Below are 25738 nucleotides of genomic sequence, written 5' to 3' on the forward strand. Positions count from 1 at the left end.
AGCCAAGCCAAGCCAGAGCAGGGGCCGGGGCGGAGATGCTCTACAAGTGCAACAGCAGTAGCAGCAGCAGTGGCAGCAACACTTGAGCTGCAACAATAGAATGCACCTAAGAATAAGGTAACCCAAAAACACGCCAGAGAAAGATACCAAAAACATTGAGAGGGAGAGAGACAGAGAGAGAGAGAGAGCAAGGTGGTGGGTGCCCCGCAGGCAGTAAACGCACTTGAGATGTGGCCAGGCAACAGCAGCAGTTGCAGCAGTGGCAGCCATGGCAGCAGCCTGCCAACCCAGTTACATAGCGGTACTCAAGGACGTTGGCTGACGCGAGGCTGCCTCTGACTCGGTGGCAGGCTGCAATGGCGCCAAATGCTGCAGTGCAGCTCCTGGCCTGGGTCTGGCGGCTCGTGCGGCCACTGCGCAGGACCTTTGCCTAGGCACTTGCCACAGACACACACACACATCGACAAGAGCGTGGTCACACGCACACTTCGCACACCCGCATTGTCATCAAAGTAGGTCAACCGCTCGCCGCTGCTGTCAGCTCTCGTTGCTCTCTCACTCACTCACTCTCTCTCCTCGTCTCTGTGCGGTGTGCTCGTCTTTTATGCGCTCGGCTTATGGCTCGTCTCGGCTCGGCTTTTATGCTTATACACCCCCATCCAACCCACACACCCACACAGCCACACAGACTCATACATAATTTTCCAGCATTGATTACATAAGCCCCAGCTCCGGCTCCGACCCCGACACGTTGACCCGCCCGCCCCCTTATTTTTCTCATTTTCTACTGCATTTCCTTTGCAGCCTCAGTCGCTGCTGACGCATTTCCAACCCCAGAGCCTCAGACCCTCCCTCCATCCTTTCGTTGAAGCTGTTTTTCCCCTTGTGCGTGTGTGTGTGTGTGCCTGTGCGTGTGTGTGTGTGTGGTTTTTCAACTATTCCTGACAGCTTCTAAAAACTCTAATAATTCTATTCTGACAGCCGTAAATAACAAACAACAGCCCGAAGATAGAAAACAGAAAACAGAACACAGAACACGAAATAAATATTAATAAATGAACAACTGACTGACTGGCTATCAAGACAGCTAAATAAATAAATAAATAAATACGGACCTGTTCCACAGCCGATGAGGAGACAATAGACACACAATGGCGGTCTTTAATGGTGGCTCATTAACGACAAGTGCAGCTGTGTCCATACACATCTCAATCTTGCCGCGAAGACCCTGCAGCTAAGCAAAGAAAAACTAATCATTTTCCCACCCGAAACAGATACCGAACAACCTATCGATCAACGACCAAAATCAAGCAAAAACTTCCATAGGAACATCAGAATATTTACCTTAGTAATGCCTTGTCAACTCAGTAGATTTCCGCATTCCCAGCCCAAAGATACAACAAATTAGCACTTAAAGTTTAGATAAAATATTGATTTTTTTGTCGTTTGGTTTTAAAAAATAAAATTACTTGGAATTTGGATACCAATCGAATGGTATTGTTTCCATTGCCTACTCTGTAAAACGAAAATCGTGTCATTATTCGTATCTCATCTTCCATCCCTGCCATCCCCCCCGCCCGATGTTCCCAATTGACAAACAGACTTTGTGCCAAGTTAAGTCCATCGTTCAGTCATTCAGTCACTCAGTCAGCCATTCGGCTAGCAATTAAGAAATTTTGAAAACGTGTTTCAGCTGCTGGGGCTCTCACGAGTGCGAGCGGGAGTATTTTGTATCTATCTATACGTATCGTAATCGTATATATCTAAATATCAAATGTTAGGCTTGGCCATGCCCGCGGGCTGCCGCGGGGGCGACAGCTCCTAACAGACTCTAACATTTACACTTTTGCTATTTTTGTGTCTATGACGAGCGACGACAGCGACGCAATCGAAGTACCTGTCGTCGTGGCGGCTCACCTTGGGGCTGCCAGCCAGCCAGCCAGCCAGCCAGCCAGCCAGCCAGCCTGCCTGGCAGCTGGTTTTGGCCCGAACAAATCATGCAAAGCAAGCAACTAGTTAATGGCTCGTGGTCAAACACACACACACACACACACACACTTTGTATGGGGTTTGGCAATGGCTGACTGACTGACTGACCGACCGACCGACCGATGTTGGAGCTTCTTTTGAGCACACGCTAATCTTTGACTTTGCATATGAATGGCGGCGGGGCGACCTATTCTCGAGGAAGAGATGATGAGCTGGAGAAGTAGCTGTCGAAGCTGCTCAAATGCCATTCATTATGGTCTCTTTCAGTCAGTCAGCCCCAGCTGCAGTCCCAGCTCAGGGCCAGACTCGGTATTGTATCTAATTGCAAGCCATTGATGAGACGATGGGAGGAGCACACAGCACACAGCAGACAGCAGGCAGCACACGAAGCGAAGCCGTCCTGCAGGCGGAGGTCATTGGGAAAATGGGTCAAACTGGGCCCAGAGTGTCTCGGCGCCAAATCCTGCGCAAAGATTCGACCCAGCCAAATGCCAGATGCCATATGCCAGATGCCCGATGCACGATGCCAGTTGTCATGCAAGAAGCAGCAGCAGCATGAGATTGGGTGTGCGTGTGTGTGTGTGTGTGTGTTTTTTGGGGGCCGGCCCTGTGGGCGTATACGCTATATCGGACTTAATTACAAATCAAAATCAGAAAACGTACGTTTCGGGGGCACAACTGCATCCCGTGCGGATTAATTGAAATTACTTAAAACAAAACGAACAGCGACAATGAAAAGCAACAACATTTTGAGATACAGTGAGAGATACGAAAGATACGAGAAGGGAGACAGGGGAGAAGGAGGCGGAGGATTGATCTGATGGCAGGGATATATGTACATACAGATGTACGATACGATATACGATATACGATACGATGCGATACGATACGTATTGCAGTAACATCGAAAAATGACTATACAACAAAGAAAGAAAGTAAGGAAACAACGGCACGATTCGGCGATCAAAAAGTTAGGCGACAAAATTCAATGAGTTATATTATATATACGCTGCGGAGATCGGAGATAAAGAGCAGTGGATAGATAACGAACGAGAGAGATAGAGAGAGAGGTAGATAGAGAGAGAGAGAGATAGAGAGCACGATAATGGAATATGCAAGAGCGATTGAAATATTTTCTGTTTCTTTTCATTTCTGATTTTCTTGGTCTGTTCTTTCTTTCTTTTCTTTCTTTCTTTTTTTTTTTGTATGAATTGGATTTGGATTTTGATCAACTTACCGGAACTGAAATGTGAGCGTTTAGTTTGTTCATTTTCCGGATCGGAATCGAGCGGCCTTTTGCGCGAATCGCCGATCTCAGGACTTGGACATGTCTCCATGGTACCGTCTTCGGCCATTTTTAACTGAATGTTGACTGCTTTTTGGGCTATCGACTTTGACTGATGATTGCGTTTGCGTTTGCTTTTGCGTTTACTTTTACGTTCTGCTTATGCGTTTTTGCTACTGGTACTTTTGGTATATGTTTCTCTTTTGATTCAATTTGATTTGATTTGATTTGATTCGATTCGATTCGACAACGCAAACTTTCGATGTTTGATAATGAGGCGTCTGGGTTTAGCTTGGTATTATTTAGTTTTTGGCTTGGTTGTTGTTGTTGTTGTTGATTTTTGTTTGCTTTTTTTTGTTGGTTGGATTTCTGTTTTGGCTTTAGGTGTGTGCGAGCGACAGAGCGAGCGAGCGAGCGAGCGAACAAACGACCAAACGATCCTAGTCTGTGTGTCTGTATCTCTATCTGTGTCTGGGGGGATCCGCAACTGTCATCTGAAAGTATGATGGGCTATGTGAGCGATGGTGGCTGGTGGCTTGGTGGCTTGGTGGCTGGGATGATGAGGAGTCGGCGGCGATGGTGGCGTGGCGGTGGCGGTGGCGGTAGTGGCGGGAGTCGCAGCAGCAGCCAGTCAGTCGCAGGAGGTCCTGGGGCGCTCTACTGATGCCGGGACACATGCACACACACACACAGCGGGTTAGCGATGGGCATAGGCGCGGGCGCAGGCGCAGGCGCGGGCTCAGGCTATCGTTTACAGAGTTACAGCTAGGGCTATCGTTATCGCTATCGCTATCGTTATCGTTATTGATCGATCAAGCGATCAGTCCGCTCTCGGCTATCGTAATCGTGACAGTGACAGTTGATGGACGCCGGACCATATACATACACATATATGCATGTACTCAATATATCTTTATGATCCTTCTAGATTTCAATGCATTTTTTGGTTTAGTTTCGATTATTTTGGATTTTTATTGTATTTTTTTTTTTGTTGATATTTTTTATTTGGTGGTTTTGTGGTGGAATGTGCGATTTTTGGTTTTTTTTTTTTGGTAAACGTTTATATGAAAAAAAGAAAAAAGAAAAAAATATTTATGAGTGAATTATGCAGCAATAATAAATATACGTACATACAGTAAACATTTAGGCAAATATATAGGTACGCGATGCATTGCAGCCGATCCAACAGATACAAACGTACGTATGTATCTATGCAGCATCTGTCGGAGTGGCAATGCAGTTCTCGCGAGTAGTAAAACACACACAAGTGAGTAACATTTAGATAGATTTAGATACAAACAGTTTTTGGTGGACTGGGAGGGGGGTACGAGTATATGGATTCGCTTGATTTCGATTCGTTTTGATGCTGTTTAGTATAGGCATATATACAAATATATACAAAATGAGGGCGGAGCAGGGACATGGTTCTGGTTCTTGGCGGGAGGGGTGGAAGGTTACACGAGTATCTTCTAAAAAGCGTGGCTTGGGTGGTGTGAAGGGGAGGCATTCTCATATATCAAAGGCAGGCAAATGATTGAAACACACAGCGAGCGAGAGAAAGAGAGACAGAGATTGAGATTGAGTTAGAGACAAAAAGTTGATTTGAATCAAGCATTTGTGAATGTCGAGCATATGCGTGTGTGGAATGGCTGGATGGTAAGCAGACGACGGTATGAATCACTGGAATCCATAGAAATGTTACGGAGGGGTTGCAGGGGAGCACCCATATGGTGAGCGCCCATATGTAAGTTTAAAGGTTCTCTGGGTGTATGGAATTACTCAACCCATTTCAATGTATCCATTCTGTTAGGCGATGGTCTTATAGGAGTCTTAAAATTCTATGATATGCTGTTGCATATTTCTTTTAAAGATCTTTCAGATCGTGCAGTATAGTTCCCATGAGGCTTCCCAGAGAGCTCTCATCTTTTTAAATTCCCATCGAATATACGGAATACGACATTCGCTAATCATTTAATTATTCAACAAATTTCATGGTTTCAAATCTATCCATAATCTTTCGCCCAAGCCTCCTCCTCCTTTGAGTCTATCGTTTATGTTTATTCAAAGGCAAATCAAAAACCGAGCGAGTTTTTGTTGTGAGCGTGTGCACGGCAATGAAAACTCGAAAACTTGCAGCTCAATTATGCATGAGTTGGTTTATTTTATTATGATTTCATTGCTAATTAAAACGAACCCAAAGAAACCAAAAAAAGCCAGCAGCAACAGCCACATTTTGCAGTGACAGACAACGCGCATTTATTTATTTGTTTAAAATGGCGTTTAATTATACAAACATTTTGTGTATTTTGCTGTTATATTTGTGGTAGTGCTGCTGCTGTCTACCACTCGTTTATAGGGGCACTCTAAGTGTCCAAGTGTTGGCTTTCGATTTGACTGCAAACGACCTTGACCATTGAATGCGATGTCAGTGTGTGTGTGTGTGTGTGTGTGTGTGTGTGGTTTTTCTTTATTTTTTGTTATTTGCGTTTCTTTTTCGGTTTTTTGTGCAGTGACCACAAAACCAAATGAGCAATAAATCGAAGAGAGGGCAGAGCCACCGAAACGTTCAATGCTACAAGATACAAGATACATAGATACCCATACCGAAAGCGTACTATCAGATACAGATATTCGTAATTGTTTTGCATTTGCTATTAAATTCTGTGGCTGTGGCTGTGGCTGCGACTGTGTGGCACCTGTCGCAAAACGAGTAAGCCGCACACGAAATTTGCATTTACTCAAGGAATTAGTAAACAACAGATACAAATACAGAAACTAAAGATACATTTTAGCAGCAGCAGTAGCAGCAGCAGGAGGAGATGCCGCCGCAGTAGAACGAGTTTTTGTTTGGATGCGAGAACCAGTTGCTTTTGCGCCTCGGCTTGGCATTTCAGTTTTTCAATTAATTTATTTAATGATATTTGTTATTTGTGTTTTGTTCTGTTCTGCTCTGTTCTGTTCATTTGTTATAGAATTCCCTCCCATTCGGTGGGGAGGCACAGCCACAAAATGGCGACAATCGATGCCGAAACAAAAGGCGGATAATAAATGCACAGAAACTAAAAACTTGGCAATCAAATTTCAACTGCAGTCGAGTCACAAATCTCTCAGAAGTGCGGGGGGCCCCACCGCACCACGAGAGATGCCGCGGGGCCAAGTCCCCTGCCACATGCCACACGCCATGCGCCACACCGCCCTGCAGGCAGGCACGCAAAGTGCTCGACATTTCGCTTTCCCTCACACTCAGAGTTTCTGTGGCCTTGAAATGCAACGGCTAAAATGGTTGCAGCAAAAAACAATTTGTGCCCCGATTAGAAGGAGAAAAAGCGACAGCGATGGCGATGGCGATGACGATGATGATGATGACGGAGCAGCCAGAACGACACCGCCAGCGCCACCGGCAGCGTCATTGATGCAGTCAAGCCGAAAATGTGTTAATGGTGATGAATGCGAAACAGCTGCCTCCCCGGCGGCCTTACGTAATGGCATGCACTCTCCAATCAGCCCAAGGATTTCTGCGATTCCCCAGCCACCAAATCATAATAATCAGCAAAGCATTCGAAATCGCTTCGTGGACAAGACTTGTGGGTGGACAATGTGGCCTTGAGGCCTCAAGATGTGCCACGTAACATTTGGAGAAGTACATATCTTTCAAGTGTATCTTTGGACAGACTATCCATGTGTGAAAATGTACTAAAAGGATTCAAGGTTTAACTGGAATTTTAAGGCGTTTTTTGGTGTAAGAGAATCTACAGTGGAAAGTCCCTGCCAAAGTCACATAAAATTGGGAATATATTTTGTTTTGTTTTCCTTTCTTATACATCCTTTGTATCTTTAAAAGACAACCCTGTAAAGGTGAACCTTTTAAAAGAATTATTCAAAACAAATAGACAGCAATTTACTTATTGAAAAACCAAAATACTTAACCAAGTCTCCATCTAAGCAACAAATCCTCCCAATTCTTACTGAGATCTAAGGTTTAATAGGAATATTTCTACACGCCACAAAGTCGAGTTTTTGCTTTAATCAGCAAAAATTCAATTTCTTCGCTCACTTTCGTATATATTCTCGTAATACATCTAACTATATGTACGACTTATCTGAATACCATTCTATATTCTGTAAGAAACTACACAAAGTCGAGAAGAATAGAACCAAGACTCAACGACAAAACGTTTCTCCGTCTGTTACTTTCGGGTTTATCTTGGAAGTTCTTATGTACAGGAAAATAATAAAATAACCCCAGAAGCATGTGGGAGAAGTGCTTCATTTGCTCAACAACTAGCACTTCTTTCGACCGGGAGAATCGTCGTATTCGTACATAGGAGTACGTACAACTTATCTGCCTGTCGTGCGGCGGGCAGGCACACAGTTATCACTCGAGCGGAGACGTTCGCGATAAGGTTTATATTTTCGTTGTTTTGTTGTTGTATTTTTGTTGTCGATAAGGCGCCCAGAGACGTGGCTAGTACAAGTCTCTGAAAGAGGGGTTATTTCCGAATACAACAAAATCAATGGCTTCCCATCCCCCCCGACCTTCCCGCAGTCGAACGCTGTGTCTGGCGAACATCCAATATGCTGAACATTCGTGAGCAACTTGTTTGCAGTTGAAGCGATTGAAACGAGAAATGAGAAATCAAAATAGAGTCAGGCCTGGCATGTCTGGTGGCATGACATCAGAAGTTGGGAAAGAGTTTTGGGTGGGTTGTTGGAAGCCAAGTGTTGGGTGGCGGACGGGCGGACGGGCGGACACGCGACTCTCAGTGCCAGCCCGATGCCCGCATTCTCCACACAACGAGCCACCATTGTCGCAGGGCGCAAAGATTTATGTTTTTTGTATCTTAATTGAAAGGCTTGTTTGTGCGGCTCGGCTGCTTGATAAGCCACAATTCTCTGGCAACAATTCGTTTATTTTTGTGCTCTGTTTTGGGGCGCCACCACACAAATTTCGAGTGCAGGCCCTCAACCACTCTACGAGTGCGGTCAGGGGGGGGCCGGGGATGGTCGGGGGAGGCCTCCCCCCTCTTCTCACATAACAAATTGTCAGCGGCAATGATTCCCAGCACTCAATGACACGATAAAGCGACACTCACTTCAACAATTCCGATGGATATTCCGCCGAATGGAAACTTCAAAAATACTCGTACATTAGCGAGCGGCCGAGCGGGCGAGCGGGCGGGAAGAAGCGGGAGGCAACAGCAACGACAACGGACGGGGCAGTGCGCGAGTTTGTGAAAATCAAATACAACTAAATTCGAAACTGAAAATAATTAAAAACGAAATGGCTTTCAAGTCGGAACGGAACAGTCGGAGAGGCAGAGGCAGAGGCAAAAGGCAGAGGCAGGCAGGCAGGCAGGCGACAGGCCAAAGTATCTACGAGTTTCAAACACATGCTAATGACAGAGAGAGGAAGATACTTATGAAGAGAGAGGGAGAGCGGGAAAGAGTGACACTACAGATAGAGAGAGGGAGAATGAGAGCAGAGAACAGACAGTGAGAGAGAGAGAGAGCCAAACGAGGGAGAGTGAGAGTTGTTGCTGTTCTGTTCTGCTCTTGCTGCTGTTGTTGTATCTTGTAGATACTTTATCTACAAAACTGTCGAGTGCTGGGCTTGCAAGTGTTTGCTCAGCCGTTTTTCACCGCTCTCTCTCTCTTTCTCTCACTCAGAGAACCCATACGATGGAGTGCCTGTGTGTGTGTGTGTGTGTGTATTCTTATCAGTAAATAGTTTATGTTATGTGCTGCACTTTGCTCTCTCTCTCTCTCTCTCTCTCTCTCTACCGTTCCCGCTCCCCTTTCAACCTCTTTGTTGTTGTGTTATCTCAGCAGACGCCTTGACGCTGATAAAAACTCAATGTTGAGCAATATTTTGGGATCCTAAGTGGATCACAAAGGAGGTGCTAGCCCGCAGATAACCCCCTTTTCGAGAGAGCCTAATTTGTAGGCCAGGCCATCATCGCTGTTTGCTCCAGCAACCCGACAACCCGGCAGCCCGGAATCGGACTCATTTATCGTCTTTTCATAGGCTCTCCTCAAACATCAACAAAAAATATGCTGACAGCCACAGAAGCAGCGGCAGCGGCTGTTGCTGTTTTGTATCTTTTTCTGTGTGCGTCTTTATCTCTATCTATCTCCTTTACAAATATCATGTGCGATAAATCGTTGTCTCAGACTCCGACCTCAGATCTCAGGACACACACACGGGCACGGTGCAGACAGTCAGGCATCCCGAGGACAAAAGCCTGATGTGACGGCAATTTATCCCCGACATTTCCGAAGCACCATTGACATTGCTAATCTGAAAAGGCTCTGCTCCTTTTCGTTCGTTTTGTTTGGCTTGTCAGGCGGCATTTAGCGGCGGCTTGTTGGAAAACACTTTTCCACAACAAATTTGAAAAATTATATGACTAATGGCCTCGAGACTGTAGAGTGGAGTGGGGCTTGGAACTACATTTATCTGTATATCTGCTGTCTTACGAACAGGTTGTTGGCTGCCAAACGATGACTCAGAACCGGACCTGCTTCCAGAGTCGTCGTGCGATTCGATTCTAGCCGAGGGATCGCCGCTAATGACTGCCGCATGCAAATGATGAGCTAATCTTCACTGCACAACACTTGTCATTAGGAAGGTTAACAGATGTACATATGTACATACATATGCAAGTACGTACACAGGTATACATATATGGAACATTTGTGCTTGGAATGCCCTCAATCGATAAGATTGCCTTATAGATAGTGTCTCATCTATCTGTCAGATATGCGAGGGTACGATAAAGGGTGTCACATCCATTTTTGATTAGGATGTACATTCTGTAGGTGTGTGTGTAGGTGTGTTCCGATAAAGGCTGTCATTTATTTCGATTAGAAACTAAGATCCATATGCAATAAATCACCGGAGAACCCATCAAAGTACCAACGTAAAAGTAAGGCCCTGTGCCGTAACAAATGGACTGTGTTCCTACCTACAATCCATTCCGGATAAACTCTTGTGCTCAAATCAAAGACCCCGCGCCATGGAGCCATCCAAGCGAGCACCAAACAATTGCCCCAAATTCATAATTGCAGACCGGCAAAATGGGTTGACAACTAAAGAGAACTATATATAACCGTATATTTCTATATAATGGGCGGCACACCCCCACCCTAACCCCCCCACCCCGTCCAACATCCAACAGAGGAACAAAGCGGCAGGGGCACGGAACGGAAAGAGACCTAAAAATGGGGCAGCAGAAATAAAATCAACGTACAGAGCAAAATGAACAATGAAAGGAGCCGGGGACGACGACAACGACGACGACTCGACGGCTGCGGCGGACTGTCGAGTGGGGGTCAGTGCAGCAGTTGATAACTGCCGGCGAACCGGAGAGCCGGAGTCAGTGGGTTTTATCCGTAAACGAGGCATCGAGGGAGGGGGCCGTGGGGCGCTGGGAATTGGGATGTGGAAGGGTGTTTAGCATTAGCGGAAGTTGACAAAAGAACCTAAAATGAAAGCCACATCGACACAAATGCAAATACAAAAAAATACAACAAAAGCGCAAATGTCATAAGCCATAAAGAAAAGGAAAAGCGCCCCAGGACACTTTATTATGAGCCTCGGAAAGAGCCAGAGACAGTCAGAGAGCGAGAGAGCGAATAAGAGTGGGTGGTTGGTTGAGCTTTAAAGCCAGCCCCCACAGCAAGGACATCGCCTGCAAAAGGTAAACACGGCGCATACTTAACAAACCATTCAAATGCTGGGACGGTGGTGGGGTGGTGGCAGCCTGCTTGGTGCCTGGGGCAAGGTAACGGCAACCCAAGCAAGTGTGCCACAGCGGTACAGAGTGCGACCTCATTGACTTTGGCGTCACGTTTTTTCCTTCTTTTTTTGGATGAGTCCGCTGTCGCTGTCGCTCTCGTCTTCTGTCAAATGAGCTTTCCTCGTGTGTTTGCCTTTGTCCAGCTCCCAGCTCCAGCTCCCAGCTCCCTGTGCGTTTACCCCATCCCTAGCTGTCTTTTCTTTTCCCCAAAAAAAAATAAGGAAAAATCGAAAGGAAAAACTTTAGCCGCATATGTAAGCAGGCGCCCTGCGAGTGTGTGTGTGTGTGTGCAATTATTGGTTGTTCCTCTGCTTGTTCTTCCTGTTGCCTGTTCCTCGCACGCCACATGAAAAATGAAAGCGAAAATCAATAAACAAGGCACGCGATATAATATCGCCAGGAGCCCCATCGGACGGCCGCCCACTGACCCCCAAGATGGCTATCAATAAAAGCGGAGAGAGGGGAAAAGTTGAACCCCAAAAAGGGTTTCCCCGCTGTCTATTTTGGCCATGTAAGTGGCTCCAGACCGAACCTAAGCGAACAGCACCGAAACGATCCGAAGCGAGCACCTTCTCCGAGCTCCATTCTGAGCCATGAATGTCGCTGGCGCCAGCCAACCTTTTCGTCTACTCCTCATCATCATCGCCATCCTCCCGGTTGCCTTTGTGCGCATAATTTATGCTCATTGCTGGCCCCAAGCCCCCACCAGTGCCAGCCCCAGCGCCAGCCCCCCTGCTCAAGGCAACCCGAAGCAAACATCAACCATTGCCAGTCCCCAGTTCCTGGCATACCCTCAACGAGCGGGTATCCTGACTTTTGTCAAATGTATCCAATGAAGAGCAGAAAGCATGGGATCCTTCAAGGGCTATAGTTGTTTCTGGTTCGAGGGTACTCTTCGTTTGTGAGGAAGAACTCGAGTGGGATTCTGAGGGTATCAAACCCATCGCACCGGTACCTCTGTTTAATAGCCCTCTTCTCGAGTGGTGGAGTAAGCTGCTTTGGATTTTGGCTTTAGATTTCGTTGACTCGGCTCAGAGCCGCCTGCCTGCCTCTCTTTTGTTTAGAATGTGTACATACATATGTATTTGATGATGTTGTGCACGAGTGTGTGTGTGTGTCGGTGAGTGCGTGGGTATCTGAGTGTGTTTGTTATAAATATCAGACGAGAGAGCGACTACTATTTGTGTCGAGTCAACAGAAAAACAGGCAGCAAGCCACAGGCCGCAGGAAGGAGTTTAAGCACAGCTGCTGTTGTTTACTTTTATTTTTTGTCGGTGGCTGGATGGCTGCTAAATTATAATTATTAATGAGAATATGAAATGAAATTAGAATTTCACATTAGCACTGATTATGTGCGTTGCATAATGGAGCTGCGGCCACGCGGCGTATACGCAATGCGTATGTGTGTGTGTGTGGGCTCGCGGTCCCATCTCCGTCACCTGCAATGCACGGTGGGCTCTGCCCCGCCCCGCCCCGCCCCGCCCTGCCCTGCCCGCGTCTATAAATATGAAAACACATACATATTGCTCTGCATATTTGTACCTAAATGTTCGTACATCTGTATATAGTGTGAAACATTCAGATACACATATGTACGGGTATATGTATATGTTAGCCATGTACTCCCCAATGCTGCGCTTTTTCTCTGCGGAATCGTTGGTTTCTTTTCATTTCTTTGCTTTTCTTTTTTGTTCGTTTCGTTGCTGGTTTTTTGTGTGTGCTGTATTTCTGGTGGTTCGCTTGGCCATAAATGGGTGAAGGTTAAGCAACGTAATACACGGATGGCCGAATATAAATACAACAACTATGCAGCAACAGCAGCAACAGAAGCAGCGGCAGCAACTTTATGCCCAACCATCGTCCGTCCGTCCGTCCATCCGTCCGTCCATCGCCATGAAAAGCGTGCGCCCTACGAAAATGTATCCGAACGAGCCATGAAAAAGCATACATATTCAAGGCATGGAAAATATGCAGCGGCTAGAGCCAATACCAATGCTGAGCTAGGCGAAAACAAGAGAGCCACAAAGAGAGGCGACATGCAACATCGTGACTGGGGGAGGTCTCAAGGGGCACACAGAGACAGAGACAGTGCAGCGGCAGAGACAGTGCAGCGGCAGCGGCAGGGGCTTCCCATGAAAACAAAATCAAAAGCTCACAATTAGGCCAAACGAACAGCAGAGCAGAGAGCGGAGAGCGGATAGAGGAGAGCGGAGAACAAAGAACGAAGAGTGGCAAAGATAGTGGCAGAGGCATGCAGTGTGTGTTGCATGGGCATGTTGTATGTTGCATGTGTGTGTGTATATGTAAATTACTTGGGGGCAGTGAAGCCAAACTGCGAAACTATGTCGCTAGGTCGCCTGTCAATACAATCAAGGGACGGGGGCTGGGATGGGGTAAGTACACACGGCTGCCCAAAGGGAGGGCGGGGAGGGGAGAAATCGAATCAAATCGATGTCGTGTTTGCAGGTGCCCAAGCCAAGGTGCGTCTATGAATTATCCATAAATAAAGGCAGAGGCAGATACAGAGCCACAGACAGAAGCAGGGCAGTGGCAGGGGCAGATACAAAGTCAGAGGCAGTCAAATGGCAACACGAACAGCAACAGCAACAGCAACAAAAGACTAACTCAAACACAAAGAACTTATGGCAAGACCAACGTAAACAAGTGGGCAGGTCTATGGGGGGCAGGCCTCTCTGTCTCTCTGTCTATCTGCCACACAGCCACTCTCTGTCCCTCTCTGTTTGTTCCTCACCGTGGCCGGTGTCTCTGGTACACACTCAAGTGGTTAGACCTGGATATGGGTGTCATTAAGAAAGGTGTCAATAGATTTGCCTGCTTCAAAATGTGGAACTGTGTTTAGGTGAAACTGAAAAGCAGAACATACTTGCCAAGATATTAACCAAGGAAGAGTAGGTTGGGAAACCCTAAAAGCTAACTTAATAGAAACTCAGTAGCCCCCTTTGAGCTGCAAATTAGTTGGCAACCCTGGCTGCAAATGAAACAAATAGCGTATGGTGCATTTATCAAGCGAAATTAAAATGGAAAGCATCGTTTTTAGATACAAACCCCGAAGAGCTTGAGAGAAATATACCATCACTAATTGAAAATGCACCACAAACTGTCACATGCTCTTCATTTTACCTCTCTTTTTTCGTCCCTTGACAATCATTAATTTAATATTAATATTAAATCAAATTACTTGGCAACCCTGGCTGACAATGAAACAAATGTTTGTTTGTGCGCTTTATTTTTGGCATTTTAATTAAAAATTGCCCTACTTGTCGAGTTGTCGGACGAGCCTGGCGACAGTTTTTGTACTGCACTTGGGTCAGGCCAACAGATTTTCAGATTTCAACAGCAGAAGCTCTTTTGGCAGTCGGAATGGTAGATAGGAAGAGACATACATACACTGCATATATGTACACATATATAGAGAGAGAGAGAGAGATAGGGAGACAGCGACAGGCAGTGTCCCAATTTAGCCAGAATCGATGCTTGGCAGCAGGCGCGCAAAAGGGCCTGGGCGACAATGTAATTCATTCAGATTCAGCCCGGTTTCATCCCCGCCCCGCCCTTCCCTTCCTTCCACAGTGCACCAAGCACATGACACTACTGCAAAAACAGCAACAAAAACAACGGATTCTTGTTTGAGGTATGCACTGTGCTATTTTGTTGCCTCGTTCACCTGCCGCCAGAGTTGCCAGACCTATGTACATAAGACACATACTGCACCTTCCTGCTGCTCGCTTTCCGCCTCCCAAACCAAGGTATATTAGGCAGACGGTAAGGCGTACCTAGAGCCAACATCACAGAACCAATCTGGAACATGCGTCCGATCGTAGCAACGTTTGCTCTTTCTGGCTCTGGCCTCACCTGCTGCTTAACATGCCCTGCTCCCTTCCCTCCTCCCACCTACCATCTCGCCCACGCCGCCACGCTCTCTTTCACTCTTGTTATGGCTATTATGTATTTGGCTTCAGAACAGATTCTCTTCTACCTTATTGCTTATTGCTGATTGTGTCTGTTTCTCTTCTTTCTTCTTTCTTGTTTCTTTATTTCGCTCGCTTCTTGATTTCGCTTTTGTTGCTGTTACGTCACTCGCGCACTCAGATATTTCATTAACAGTAATTCCATTCTGCGGAGATGCTTTTTTCAAGCGAGTAAAAATAACATCTTTATTTTTTCTTTCATAATTACAAATGCAACTAATTTGTTATTGCCCCCGTGGGTAGAGAAGCTGGTTTTCTTTGTTGTTGTTACTTTTTTGCTTTGTTTGCTTTTTGCTTTTGACTTTTTTGCGCATAGCTTTTTGTTTCGCTTTATTCGATGACGCTGTGAACTTGAGCAGCCTCAAAGTCGATGGGTAATTGCCGCCCCCCGCCCCCTGTACCCCTGTTCCCCGTTCCACGAACCCCACACCCCGCTGTTACGGCTTACATACTCGTACCTCTAATAACATTCAATTGATGCAGCCAATTAACAGCCAGTGCCCGCTGCAATTGAAAACAAACAAAAAACGCGACAGCGACAGCGATATCTATCTGAAGGCATTGGTGGCAATTATAAAATTGTTGAATATTTATGGGCAGGGCAAGGCAAGGTCAAGAAATGGGGTTTCCAAGCCGACGGCGCCGCGCCGTCAGGTGGACTAAAGATCAGCAAAAGCTCAATAAAAGGCACGAACAGCTGATCCAGCTGATAAATTCAAGTGATGTCAAAAGAGTGTGATTACGGGCGATATGCAATATGCAATAGATGTCATTTAAAAGCACAATTAAAGGCACTAAAAACTATACGATCTACACGGAAAGGGGAAGGGATCCACACAGAATAACTGAAATCTAAATGGATTAAAGGCGTAGGGAAGCAAAATATATAATGATAGATATTCTAAAATGAAACTGCCATGGGAATGCGAATAGAACACATCCAAAAAGGGATAATCAAACCTCTGTAAACATATCAGATGAAACGTTTTGTACAAGTACTGTTTATTAGTAGTAATAATAGTAGTTATATTAGTAAGTGCCACATATGGGATGGAATTGTCATAAAATCACAATGAACTGGATTCAGGTGAACTGAAAATCATGAAAAGATCGTCTTAATTGAACTCTCAGTTCGCTGGAAGTTCGGTAGAAGCTCGCTAGAAGTTCGGTAATCTGAAGAAAGATATTAAAGTACCGCTAGTACCGTAAAACAGCTACCTGGCTCAGACGTGTCTCCATTAAAATGTATTCTGTGAATTTCGTCTCGGACAAAAGTACTGGAATATATCGGACCTAATAGATTAGAGCTATTGCAAAAGTGATTGGCAAAGGAGACCGTGAGGCTTGAGTTTTCATTCTCAAATTCCATTCTACAAAACCACAAACCAAAGCCGCAGCTTTAGTAACTGTAAACCAGTCCTTCTCGCATAAGTTACGGTCCGTCTACCATATGGAAGGGCCTCTGCACTTTTTTCCACCCTGAAAATAATTGCGTCTCGTTTTCGGATCTTAAAAGTGATTCATTTTTTGCAATTTTCATTTTCGTAAACCAATTTAGGCGGCTCAAAGTTTTCCTAGAATCTCCACTCGCTTTAATTTACTGCTAACATTGCAGTTTTGCATTTTGAGAGCTCTACGAGTATTCTGGGAGGCCTCGATTATGGCCCAACGCACACACACACACACACTCGGAGGCACGCATATAGGGCTCGGACTCGGCTAATAAGCCGAGAGAGTGGAGTGGCAAGAGGAGTGTGAGTGTCCCCGTCTCCGGGTCGAAATCACCGCCGTAACCATTACGGCAAATAGGTTAACAGCAGTTTCGTGCCTTTTGCATGAACATTTCTCTGTGTGTATGTATGCACATACATATGTACAGTAAATGAGAGAGTGTGTGCTTGTTTACATAAACCTTTTCTCGTTTTTGGGCTTACTTTTTTTCTTCTCAGTTACTTTGTCCCCTTACTGGCTTTACATTTACTCTGCTGGTCCTATGCATGTGTCTGTGGCTGTGGCTGCTCCTCTACAACAGCAGCAGCAGCAGGCAGCAGTTTAACCCACATACGAGCACTGCTCCACGAAATTGCGCAAAGGGGGTGGGGGTGTGCTGCTGGGAGGCGACCGTCAGGGGGCGGGTGTAAATGCAAATGAAACGAAACGACAGACAAGCGGACAATTTAATGCCTATTTGCATTTAGCAGCAACAGCAGCAGGCAAAAAACTAGAATCAAGTGTCGGGTTAGGAGGTGAAACGAGCAAATAGATGAGTAAAAGGAAAGCGGAAAAAAAACGTAGAAAGAGGGAGGGACAATGACAGAAACCGCGATAGAAATGGGTGCAGGGTGGCAGGGTGGCAGGGGGTGGAAGATGACCGACTGCGCAACACGAGGCGGCAGGCAGAAAGGATCGGCATATCTGAGCAGCGACTCAGATAAATCATTCACATATGCGTCAGGTTTTGTAAAAAAGTAAGACGCAATTTACTACTTGAAAAGAAGACGTAATTTTCCTGAATTTCCAACCCCTCGTTGGAAAGCTGAACAGTTAATTGGAATTCCTGGAAAACCAAGGGATGGAGCAGCGAACAATTATGTTTATGTCAGGGCTGGAGAGGATCTGCACTGCAAGAGTAATCTATAGCGGACCCACTGCGTATCCTGTAGAAGACCCACTGCAAAGGACTCCCCTGCAATGCCTCTGTAGAGGATCCGCTGCGTAGTTCCGTTATAGATGATCTTCCCACCCCACCCCACCCCATTACCCGATTATTCTACGCTTAAGGCTTAAAGAGATCGATCTTAAATCTAGTTTTTAGATATATTCACCTTTTTGCAAGGAGTCGTGCATACAGCTGCAATTAATTTGAGTGTGGCTATATAAGAACGACTATATATGGTACTTGGATACGCTTTATGTGGATATCGCTTTATGCTGGGCTTACTTTACTTTACTTTACAATACAATATGTACTCGTACGTTATTATTATTTTGTTATGGTATTCAATTATTGTTTTATATGTGACGCGACAGTTGCTTTTGTTGTTGTTGTTTCTGTTGCTGCTGTTGCTGTTGCTGTAGCTTCTGTTGGAATTGTTGTTAGTTTATCAACTTTGTTTTGACTCTGTTCTTTCCTCTCTTCGGCTCTCTCGTTAGGCGCTGATCAGCAGGCTAATGTTGCTATCGTTGTTGTTATACTCTTTGGAAATTTTGGTTGATTTTGTTGGATTATGTAAAACGCACACACAAATAGCACAGAACACGCACAAACGTTCATAGACAACACACAAGCCGCGCGCTCAGGCCGTACAATAGATTTCAGTGATGCAAAAACGTTTATATCGATGTTAATTTATCGATCTGGGAAACTATCGACGAATGTGGAAAATCCTTTCCTGAAGCAAACAATTTGTTTAGTTTAGCGTTTTATCTGTGTGCCCCTTTCGCTGTTGCTTCTTTTTCTGCTTTCTGTGTTTCGTGCGCGTCACGCGGCGTCTTCGTCTTTTCCCGTTGCGCGTTTGAGTGAGTATGTGAATATGTGAGTGCTTTTGTCGAGGGTTATGAGTGTGATTGTTATTTTGCACCAAATTCAAATATCACACTCATTTGGGAGAGAGTGGCGCCGAGAGAGAACGAAGCGAGCCGAGTACATGCGAGAGATTCTAAGCTCTCAAAAGTTACTCTCTCCTCTTATACATATGTATATTGCTCTCTGGCGCTCTTCGAGTATCTGTGTGCCACGTACACGTGCCCGTCTGATCACATTTCTATCTATCTAAAAGTGTGTGAATGTGTGTTTTCTGTTGCTCTGTTATTTCTTTGTCTCTTTTTCGCGTATTTTCTAGATTGATTTTTTAAGTTTTTTTTTTTTGGTTTATTTGAAATGCGTTACGCGGTTGATTGTTTTAAAATGTATTTCAAATGATTGCCGGAAAAACGGTTCAACCTTAAGCTTTTGCTCTCCCGCAACCACCATATGTACACGGCTCTCTGGCTCTCATCGCTCTCTGCCTCTCTTTGTTTTTCCTCTCCCACTGACAGTTTCTTATTAGGGCACTAGGTTTTCATGCAAACGATGGAAAATTGCTGCACGTTCACACACACACGAACGCACACTTATGAAGAGCGACATTTTTGGGACAAACTTTTGCATTTCCTGTGCACTGCCAAAAGCTCGCTGCGAACATGGGGTGCAGGCTTCAAGCATTCATTGCCTTGAACAAATTGAACTTCTATCGGATTTGGCCATTCAAATTGTTTATGACATAATAACTGAGAAATGCCCAGGCAGGCCATATGTTTGCCCTGACAGAGAGTGCGAGAGAGAGAGAGCATTCCATGCGGGGGGAACGTGAGTATGGGAGAGAATAACGAGAAAAACTCGTTGGGGACACACAAACGTAAACGAAAAGCATTTCAAATAAAATAGTATATAAATTATGTATACGCGCTGTGTGCGTTGCGTTTTATCAGCCTTCGGCCTCAGTCTCAGCGTCAGCTTCAGCTCCAGCTCCAGCTTTAGCCTTAGCTTGCAAGCGCTAATCAAGTGAGGGGGAGGAGGAGGAGGATGAGAGCGAGAAAAAGCTTTGCACACACACACACTGGGAGAAAAAGAGTGTGTTCGAGTGTGTTGGTGCTGCTTTGACACACTTTTTTATGACGTCGTTGATTTTAATTTCGTTTGCTCGTTCCAACGTTTTGTTTTTAGTGTGTGTGTTCTCGTTCTCGTTCTGCTCTTAGAAGGAGCGCTTTGCCTGCCATTTGACCATTGTAATGGGTTCCAAAGAGGAAGAGGGGGAGGAGTTTCTTCCCAAGGGAATGTTTGTTGATAACATATCCACGAAGCATCTGATAAATTAACACATGTTTTGTGGCTACCTCCTCTCTCTGTCTCTCTCTCTCTCTTTCTCACCAACTGATGCTTCCAATGGGATAGATGGAAAAGCGTCTCCTTCCAGTTGGAAGTGGAATTGTTTTTGGTCGGAGGGGTTTTGACCAAGTGTTAATTAAATTTGGTTCAAAATCTAGCGCGTTACAATTTCAGTTTCTTTTTTTTATATACTTTTGGTACATGAACATGTGTGTGTGTGTGTGGTTTCGTGTTTGTGTGAGTATTTATGTAACCAGCCTGACAAACGAGCGAGCGAGAGAGAGCGAGGCGAGGCGAGAGCCCGAGTAAAGCGCACATGCCAAGGCATAGATACTTTTTGGCATTGAAACAAAACGTAGTTCACAAAAAGCACACACACTCACAGACGCACACATGAGCAGGCGAACACTTGCACACAGATACGGATACGGATACGACACGAAAAAAGAACTTAGAACGAAACGAAACGAAACGCAAAGAACAAGAACCGAGAACAGTAGAACAGAGCTTAGAGAGGAGATACATAGTACATATACACACACACACACACACACACACTGCGGGAAAGACACCACACACTTCTATGCCTCTCTCTCTCTCTCGTTCCCATTCCCACTCCGCTCCTCTCTGGGTAGCGCGTGTGTGCATTATTTAATTTAATTTAATTAAATTTTATTCCGTTCATTCTCATTAGACAGCAGAGCAGCGAAACCAAAACGATAGCAACAGCAGCAGCGTTGACGCTGACCCAGCGTTAGCCCACTTCGAGATACTTTCGTGCAGCACTTTTTTAATTGGTTGCTCGAAAACCACTTTTGTTTAGATACGGATTTCGATTTGATAGATTGATATTGATAGATTGTTGTTTTGGATGTTGCAGAACTTTGTGCTTATTTCGCTTCACGATTACACACACACGCACACACAGTCACAGCCTGTGTATCTGTGTGTGGTGTGGGCTTTTGTGGCATAAACATATAAATAAAACTCACAAACGACGACGCTGGGACGCTGTGACGACTCGTCTATGAATCCAACTGAACTGAAAACTGAAACTGAGGAGCTGAAAACTTGAGGCAGCGTTTGCTGCTGAGATTTCTGTACAGAAAAATTCCGATGGTGCACAGTGGTTGTGCACTCATACACCCAAACAGCCGAGAGAGCCGGAGAGCGGCGCCTGTGTATCTGTGTGCAGGCCACAATGCGCTCAATCGTATCTCAATCCCATTGCGTATATTTCGGTTTTGCTTTCGAATTGGAAGAGAGCGGGCCAAGAGAGAGAGAGCGGGCGAGAGTCCCAAGAGAGCCAACTGCGCAGCGGAGAGTCGCTCTGGCTGCGTAAAAACAACCACTTTACGCTCATTTCGGATTCAATTTGAATTTCCATTGTGCATTTTCCAAGCAGATACCCCTCCCCCTATCGCACACCACGTATCGCAGCATCTCCAGCGTCGTCGCATTTCCTAGATGACTCTCAGAAATCCCAATAGGTCATAAAGGCCATAACAATACCCCGTAGATAGCCAACCCAACTAATGACACTGATAAGACGAGGCGGCATGCAATGCCCCATAATATTTGAAACTAGTCCGCATTATCACGTGGAAAGCTAAAGGGCCTAAAAACACACTCTTGTGTACACAAATGAGACTCAATTTATTCGCAGATGGGCCTTCGATTTGCCTTGCAATTGCCGTAGTTTCCTCATTATCACTAATCCTACATTTTTATGTTATAGTTACATACGACTCTTCCGATTTAGACATACATGGATTGCAAGGACAGGGAGGATTCTAGAGATATCACAAAACATAGAAAACTACATAAAATTAAGCAAAAATTATTATGAAATTACACGAGGGGCGAACCCTGCTGTGAAGTCAGTGCGTCAACGTAAAATGTTTCCAAAATCCCCGATGGAAGCATGAATAAATAAGTTATGCACATTTGAAGCAATGCGAGAGTCCTCCTGGTGCTTAAGTTTTTGACGTAGCTGAGATTGCGTGTTGCGTCAGAGATTCATGTGTTGCTGTACTTTGTTCCTGTCTATTTCCTTTTTAAATTCGGCTCCTCTTTCCCGATTCTATTCCTGGCAGATCAGCTCGATTTGGAGGTATGACTGGTTACATAGGCCTCCGTCTCCATGGCACACAAAGGTGGCGCCGTAGGCGGCTCGAAATGTTCCAGGACCTGAAGAAAGGTGAGTGTGGTGCGCTCGCAGCGGTCTGCGTGCGGCATTAGGTGGCACACATCAAACTGCAAAGAACAAGCCTTTTATATGGGAAACAAGAAGTAATTGAAGATAAAGGTATTTTACCTTCTCCGTCTGTTGTTCTTCACCGCCGCACTGCATTAGATTCGTACGATGCAGCACGAAGCCTACGCGCTGCGTCTTGGCCGTGTTCTTGGTGAGACGCCGCATCACGGTCACGTCCAGATCCTCGTTGGCCGATATATGACTGCTGCCAAACTGCCCCTGGGCGCCGGTCCACTCATTCTCCATATAGATGAACTTGTCCAGGGGGTCCAACAGCGACTGCGAAGCCTTGTGGGCAGCGCTTGTCAAGTATCCCGCTGGATGGACCTCTGAAGGCCGACCACAGCCAACGATCTTCTCCAGCACCAGACGAAAGATATGCAGCACCGGTTTGTTGTCCAGCACACCCTGACCCAGACCGCGCTCATCGTCCCTCGCCAGGCGGCGATCCTGCATGATTTCCATTTCTCCAGCGGCCAGCGATGAGCCGCCCAGCGGTTGCCCTGTGAGCAGAGTAAGTCGCATGTTGGCATCTTCGATGAACATGGCCGATGGCACCGGATAGTAGTTCGCCTGCAGTGGCAGCTTCCACAGGCGCCGTCGTTTGATGTGCTGCAGTCCATTCAGATCCGTGTAGAATACGTTCGTGCTGTCGATGTGCGTCTGCAGCCGCATCACGATCTCCGTGTTGTCCTTCACACCGATATCCACCAAATTACGTATCTCGGGTGCCCCCCCACGCATTATTGTCTGATGGATCACATTGGGCAGACCCACAGTCACTGTCGACTCCAGCTTCCCCTCGGTGACCAGCACCACGTCATGGAGCTCCGGGTAGGGTGTGGCCGGACCGTTGGGCAGAAAGAGATAAGCACCAGAGCGATCTCCGTGCTCGCGAGTTCCGTACGTGAGGAACTTTAGATGGACAGGCACATGCTCGCTGTCTGGCGTCAGCTGCATAGACTTAAGGAGGCCATACTCGGAGAAGGCCAGCGTGGGACCATTGCCCACGCGCAACGAAATGTCTCGATGCTCGCCGAATTTAACATCCTCCGGATATAGGCCCAGGCGAACAGTCTGTGGATTGGTTCGCAACAACAGATTCGAGGCATACGAAGTGTGTCTGCAAGAGAGTTGGAAATGTGAGAAATATTCTAAAAGTATGTCTGTGGGGGGACTCACTCTGGCTTGCTGTCGGAAACGGTCAGCAAATAGGTGGACAGTCCCATGGGCGGGACCCGAGCCTTGAAGACGATTCGATACTTGGTGGTGGAGGCTTGTGGGTGAGTGGTTTTCGTCACAGTATCGCGATGCCAGGTCCAGACGGGCGTCACTTGCGCCTCAACTGGATTGTTTGTGGAGTCGGTGACGCTGACAAATGGACTCGAGACGAAAAAGTCCACCAATTGCTCCCGCCAGTGGGGCAGAGTGTTGTGCATCACCACATGTTTGGTGGGCAGCTGATCGCCGAGAATGATGGTGGTGCGTAGGTCCTCCACTCCGGAGCCCGGCAAGCGGGAGTCGTCCAGCATGAAGTAAACAAAGTTGTAGTCGGGACTGTAGATGGAGGGCTTGGTGAGCAGGCGGTAGATGGATTGCTGCATCACAGACTGGCAACCCTTCAACGCCTTCACCATACGCTTCTCATAATCCAGCACCACATGGTTCTTGGCGGTGCCGGTGATGCCGTCGTGATGTTGGAACAGCGACAGCTGTCGACGTGCATTCGACAGCTGTCGTTCAAAGTCTGTGCTGTTCGGCCACACGTTCCAGGCGGAGAGCATCTCCGCCGACCGCACATAGTGCATTAGCACTCGATCCATGCGCTTGTGGTAGGGCCGCGACGTATAGTAGCCACTCCAGTAGTTGTCCGCTCGGTCTGCATAGGTGAAGAAGTCGCCGCTGAGCGAGGGGAAGGTCTGCGCCTCCTGGTGCACTGTGTTAAAGTACTCTTCGAGCGTGCCAAACTGTGCCTGGACATTGAAGTGTGACTGGCTGTTGATATGCTCGAAGAGCTTATCGTAGTTGACACGCTGCACATCCCACTCGGTGTTCTGCTTGAACCGGAAGTCGTCTCCCAAGGGAACCAGCAGCACATTGGTGCGATACAGCTCGGCCTTTTTCTTCCACTGATCCACCAAGAGCTCGGAACGGGCGGCCACGTTGTTGTCATCGATGGCCTTGGCCTGTACGCGCCACGGACAGTTCAGCCCGAAGGCTCCCGTTCGCTTAAAATCGAACTGGCAGCACACCTTGGGATCGGGTCCACAGGTGTGGGGGATGTCGTACGAATAGAAAGGCATCATGTGCGTGAAGAGAGCAGTGTCCCCGGTCGTGTCCCATATCTGGCGCCAGTGGAACTCCAGCTGGCGCTGCTGGGCCAGCTCCTTCTTCACCGAGTAGTGGGTCCTTTGGATGAGGAGATTCTTGAATCCGCTCTTCTGCAGGATGTACGGCATTGTTGGGCTGTGGCCAAAAGGATCGATGGCCCACGAGGCGGTGGGGGTTACATTGAAATTATTCTTGAGCCAGGTCTGTCCTTCGGTTAGCTGCAGCAGCACATTCCGCCAATGCGTGTTGGCTTCATCGGGCATCACCCAGCCGCCAGTGACAAACTCCAGCTGTCCGCCCTTCACGATTCTGCAAGGAGTTAGGGAGGATAAGCAAATTCTTTGGTTATAAATTGATTCGTGCTTACGCTTTCATTTGTAGCTTCTTGTGCTCCCCCAGATCCTGATAGAAGCGCGCAAAGTACGAGATTTCAGCCCAAATGAACTTCATGTCAGGATTCTCGTGGAGGTGCCGCAGCGCATTAGACAGAATGTGCTTGGTGTCGTGCTGATAGTATTCCTCGAACGTCTCCAGCCAGCCAGGATCGTTGTGCGAGTGGGGCACAACGAACACCTTCAGCTTGTGGTGCATGTTGTACTTCAAGGGATCGTACTTGATGTTCCAGCCCTGTTTCCACACGCCGCCATCAATGTCCTTAAAGGTCATCTTGTCGTAGAGCTCCAACATCTGTACATCCACCTCTGGCACCTGCTGCACCAGATCCACGCAACCTGACTCCTTGCGTGGACCCACCTTCACCGCCAAGCGCTCTGTTTTGACACCATCCTCCTTGGCCACCCGGGCGCGAAGATGGCGCATTTCCACGTCATGCTCTTGCAACCCATTCTCTAACATCTGTAGTTTGTCCTCAATAGACGAATAGTTCGGCTGAATAAAGCGAATAATTGTTTATTTCCGCTCAATGCGAGACCAATTAGTCCTACCTTTTTCTGGCTGGCTGCCGGCGCCGCAAAGTTGAGAACCACATAGAGACTGAGGAAGACGAGCAGGATGCCCGCGCAAATTAGGAGCGCAAAGCGACGACGTATGCGCAGCATTTCTTTGCTAATGTATCATGGAAATGGTTGCACGTCAGACAACAAGCCTACTGCAACAACAAATTTCCAATTGTAGACTTGCGTGGATTTTTCGCATAAACAAATAATTAGAGGTGGACAGAATGGCTGGGAGCTGCCACAGTGTCACGCAGAGAACTGTTAT

At 46.6% G+C, this 25738-nt stretch overlaps 2 protein-coding genes across 6 annotated transcripts in view; both read right to left on the reverse strand.

The window, feature by feature from the left end:
• Positions 1 to 18681, reverse strand: part of LOC6595143 (RNA-binding protein Nova-1) — a 31920-nt gene extending 13239 nt beyond the window's left edge. For 2 of the 5 annotated variants that reach the window (XM_026991965.1, XM_026991961.1), the window contains exon 1: positions 3227 to 3285. Coding sequence is in view for 2 of the 5 variants with exons in the window: in XM_026991976.1 (XP_026847777.1) it covers positions 3227 to 3344 (118 nt within the window). In the remaining 3 variants the exon portion in view is untranslated. Of the gene's footprint in view, positions 1 to 3226; positions 4199 to 17887 lie in introns of those variants that run through there. The other 3 variants (XM_026991980.1, XM_026991976.1, XM_026991970.1) reach the window with 3 other exon arrangements.
• A 2880-nt stretch (positions 18682 to 21561) lies between these two features.
• On the reverse strand, positions 21562 to 25659 carry LOC6595142 (alpha-mannosidase 2). Its single transcript, XM_026989022.1, has 5 exons — positions 25462 to 25659; positions 24885 to 25405; positions 23369 to 24826; positions 22247 to 23309; positions 21562 to 22185 (listed from the first exon to the last, which is right to left on the reverse strand). Exons 1-5 carry the CDS (start codon positions 25573 to 25575, stop codon positions 22027 to 22029), a joined length of 3315 nt encoding a protein of 1104 aa, XP_026844823.1. The 5' UTR covers positions 25576 to 25659; the 3' UTR covers positions 21562 to 22026.
• Positions 25660 to 25738: the final 79 nt, after the last annotated feature.

The sequence above is a fragment of the Drosophila persimilis genome, unplaced genomic scaffold (genome assembly GCF_003286085.1).
Source record: "Drosophila persimilis strain 14011-0111.01,24,50 unplaced genomic scaffold, DperRS2 tig00000000-arrow-pilon, whole genome shotgun sequence".
In the NCBI taxonomy this organism is placed as follows: domain Eukaryota; kingdom Metazoa; phylum Arthropoda; class Insecta; order Diptera; family Drosophilidae; genus Drosophila; species Drosophila persimilis.

Excerpts from the sequence above, each read along its gene's own strand:
- LOC6595142 (XM_026989022.1), bottom strand. The coding sequence starts at position 25,575 with ATGCTGCGCATACGTCGTCGCTTTGCGCTCCTAATTTGCGCGGGCATC. Across the intron at positions 25,406-25,461 it reads CGGCAGCCAGCCAGAAAAAG|CCGAACTATTCGTCTATTGA; the intron begins GTAGGACTAATT and ends CGCTTTATTCAG. Across the intron at positions 23,310-23,368 it reads GTTTCCGACAGCAAGCCAGA|ACACACTTCGTATGCCTCGA; the intron begins GTGAGTCCCCCC and ends ACTCTCTTGCAG.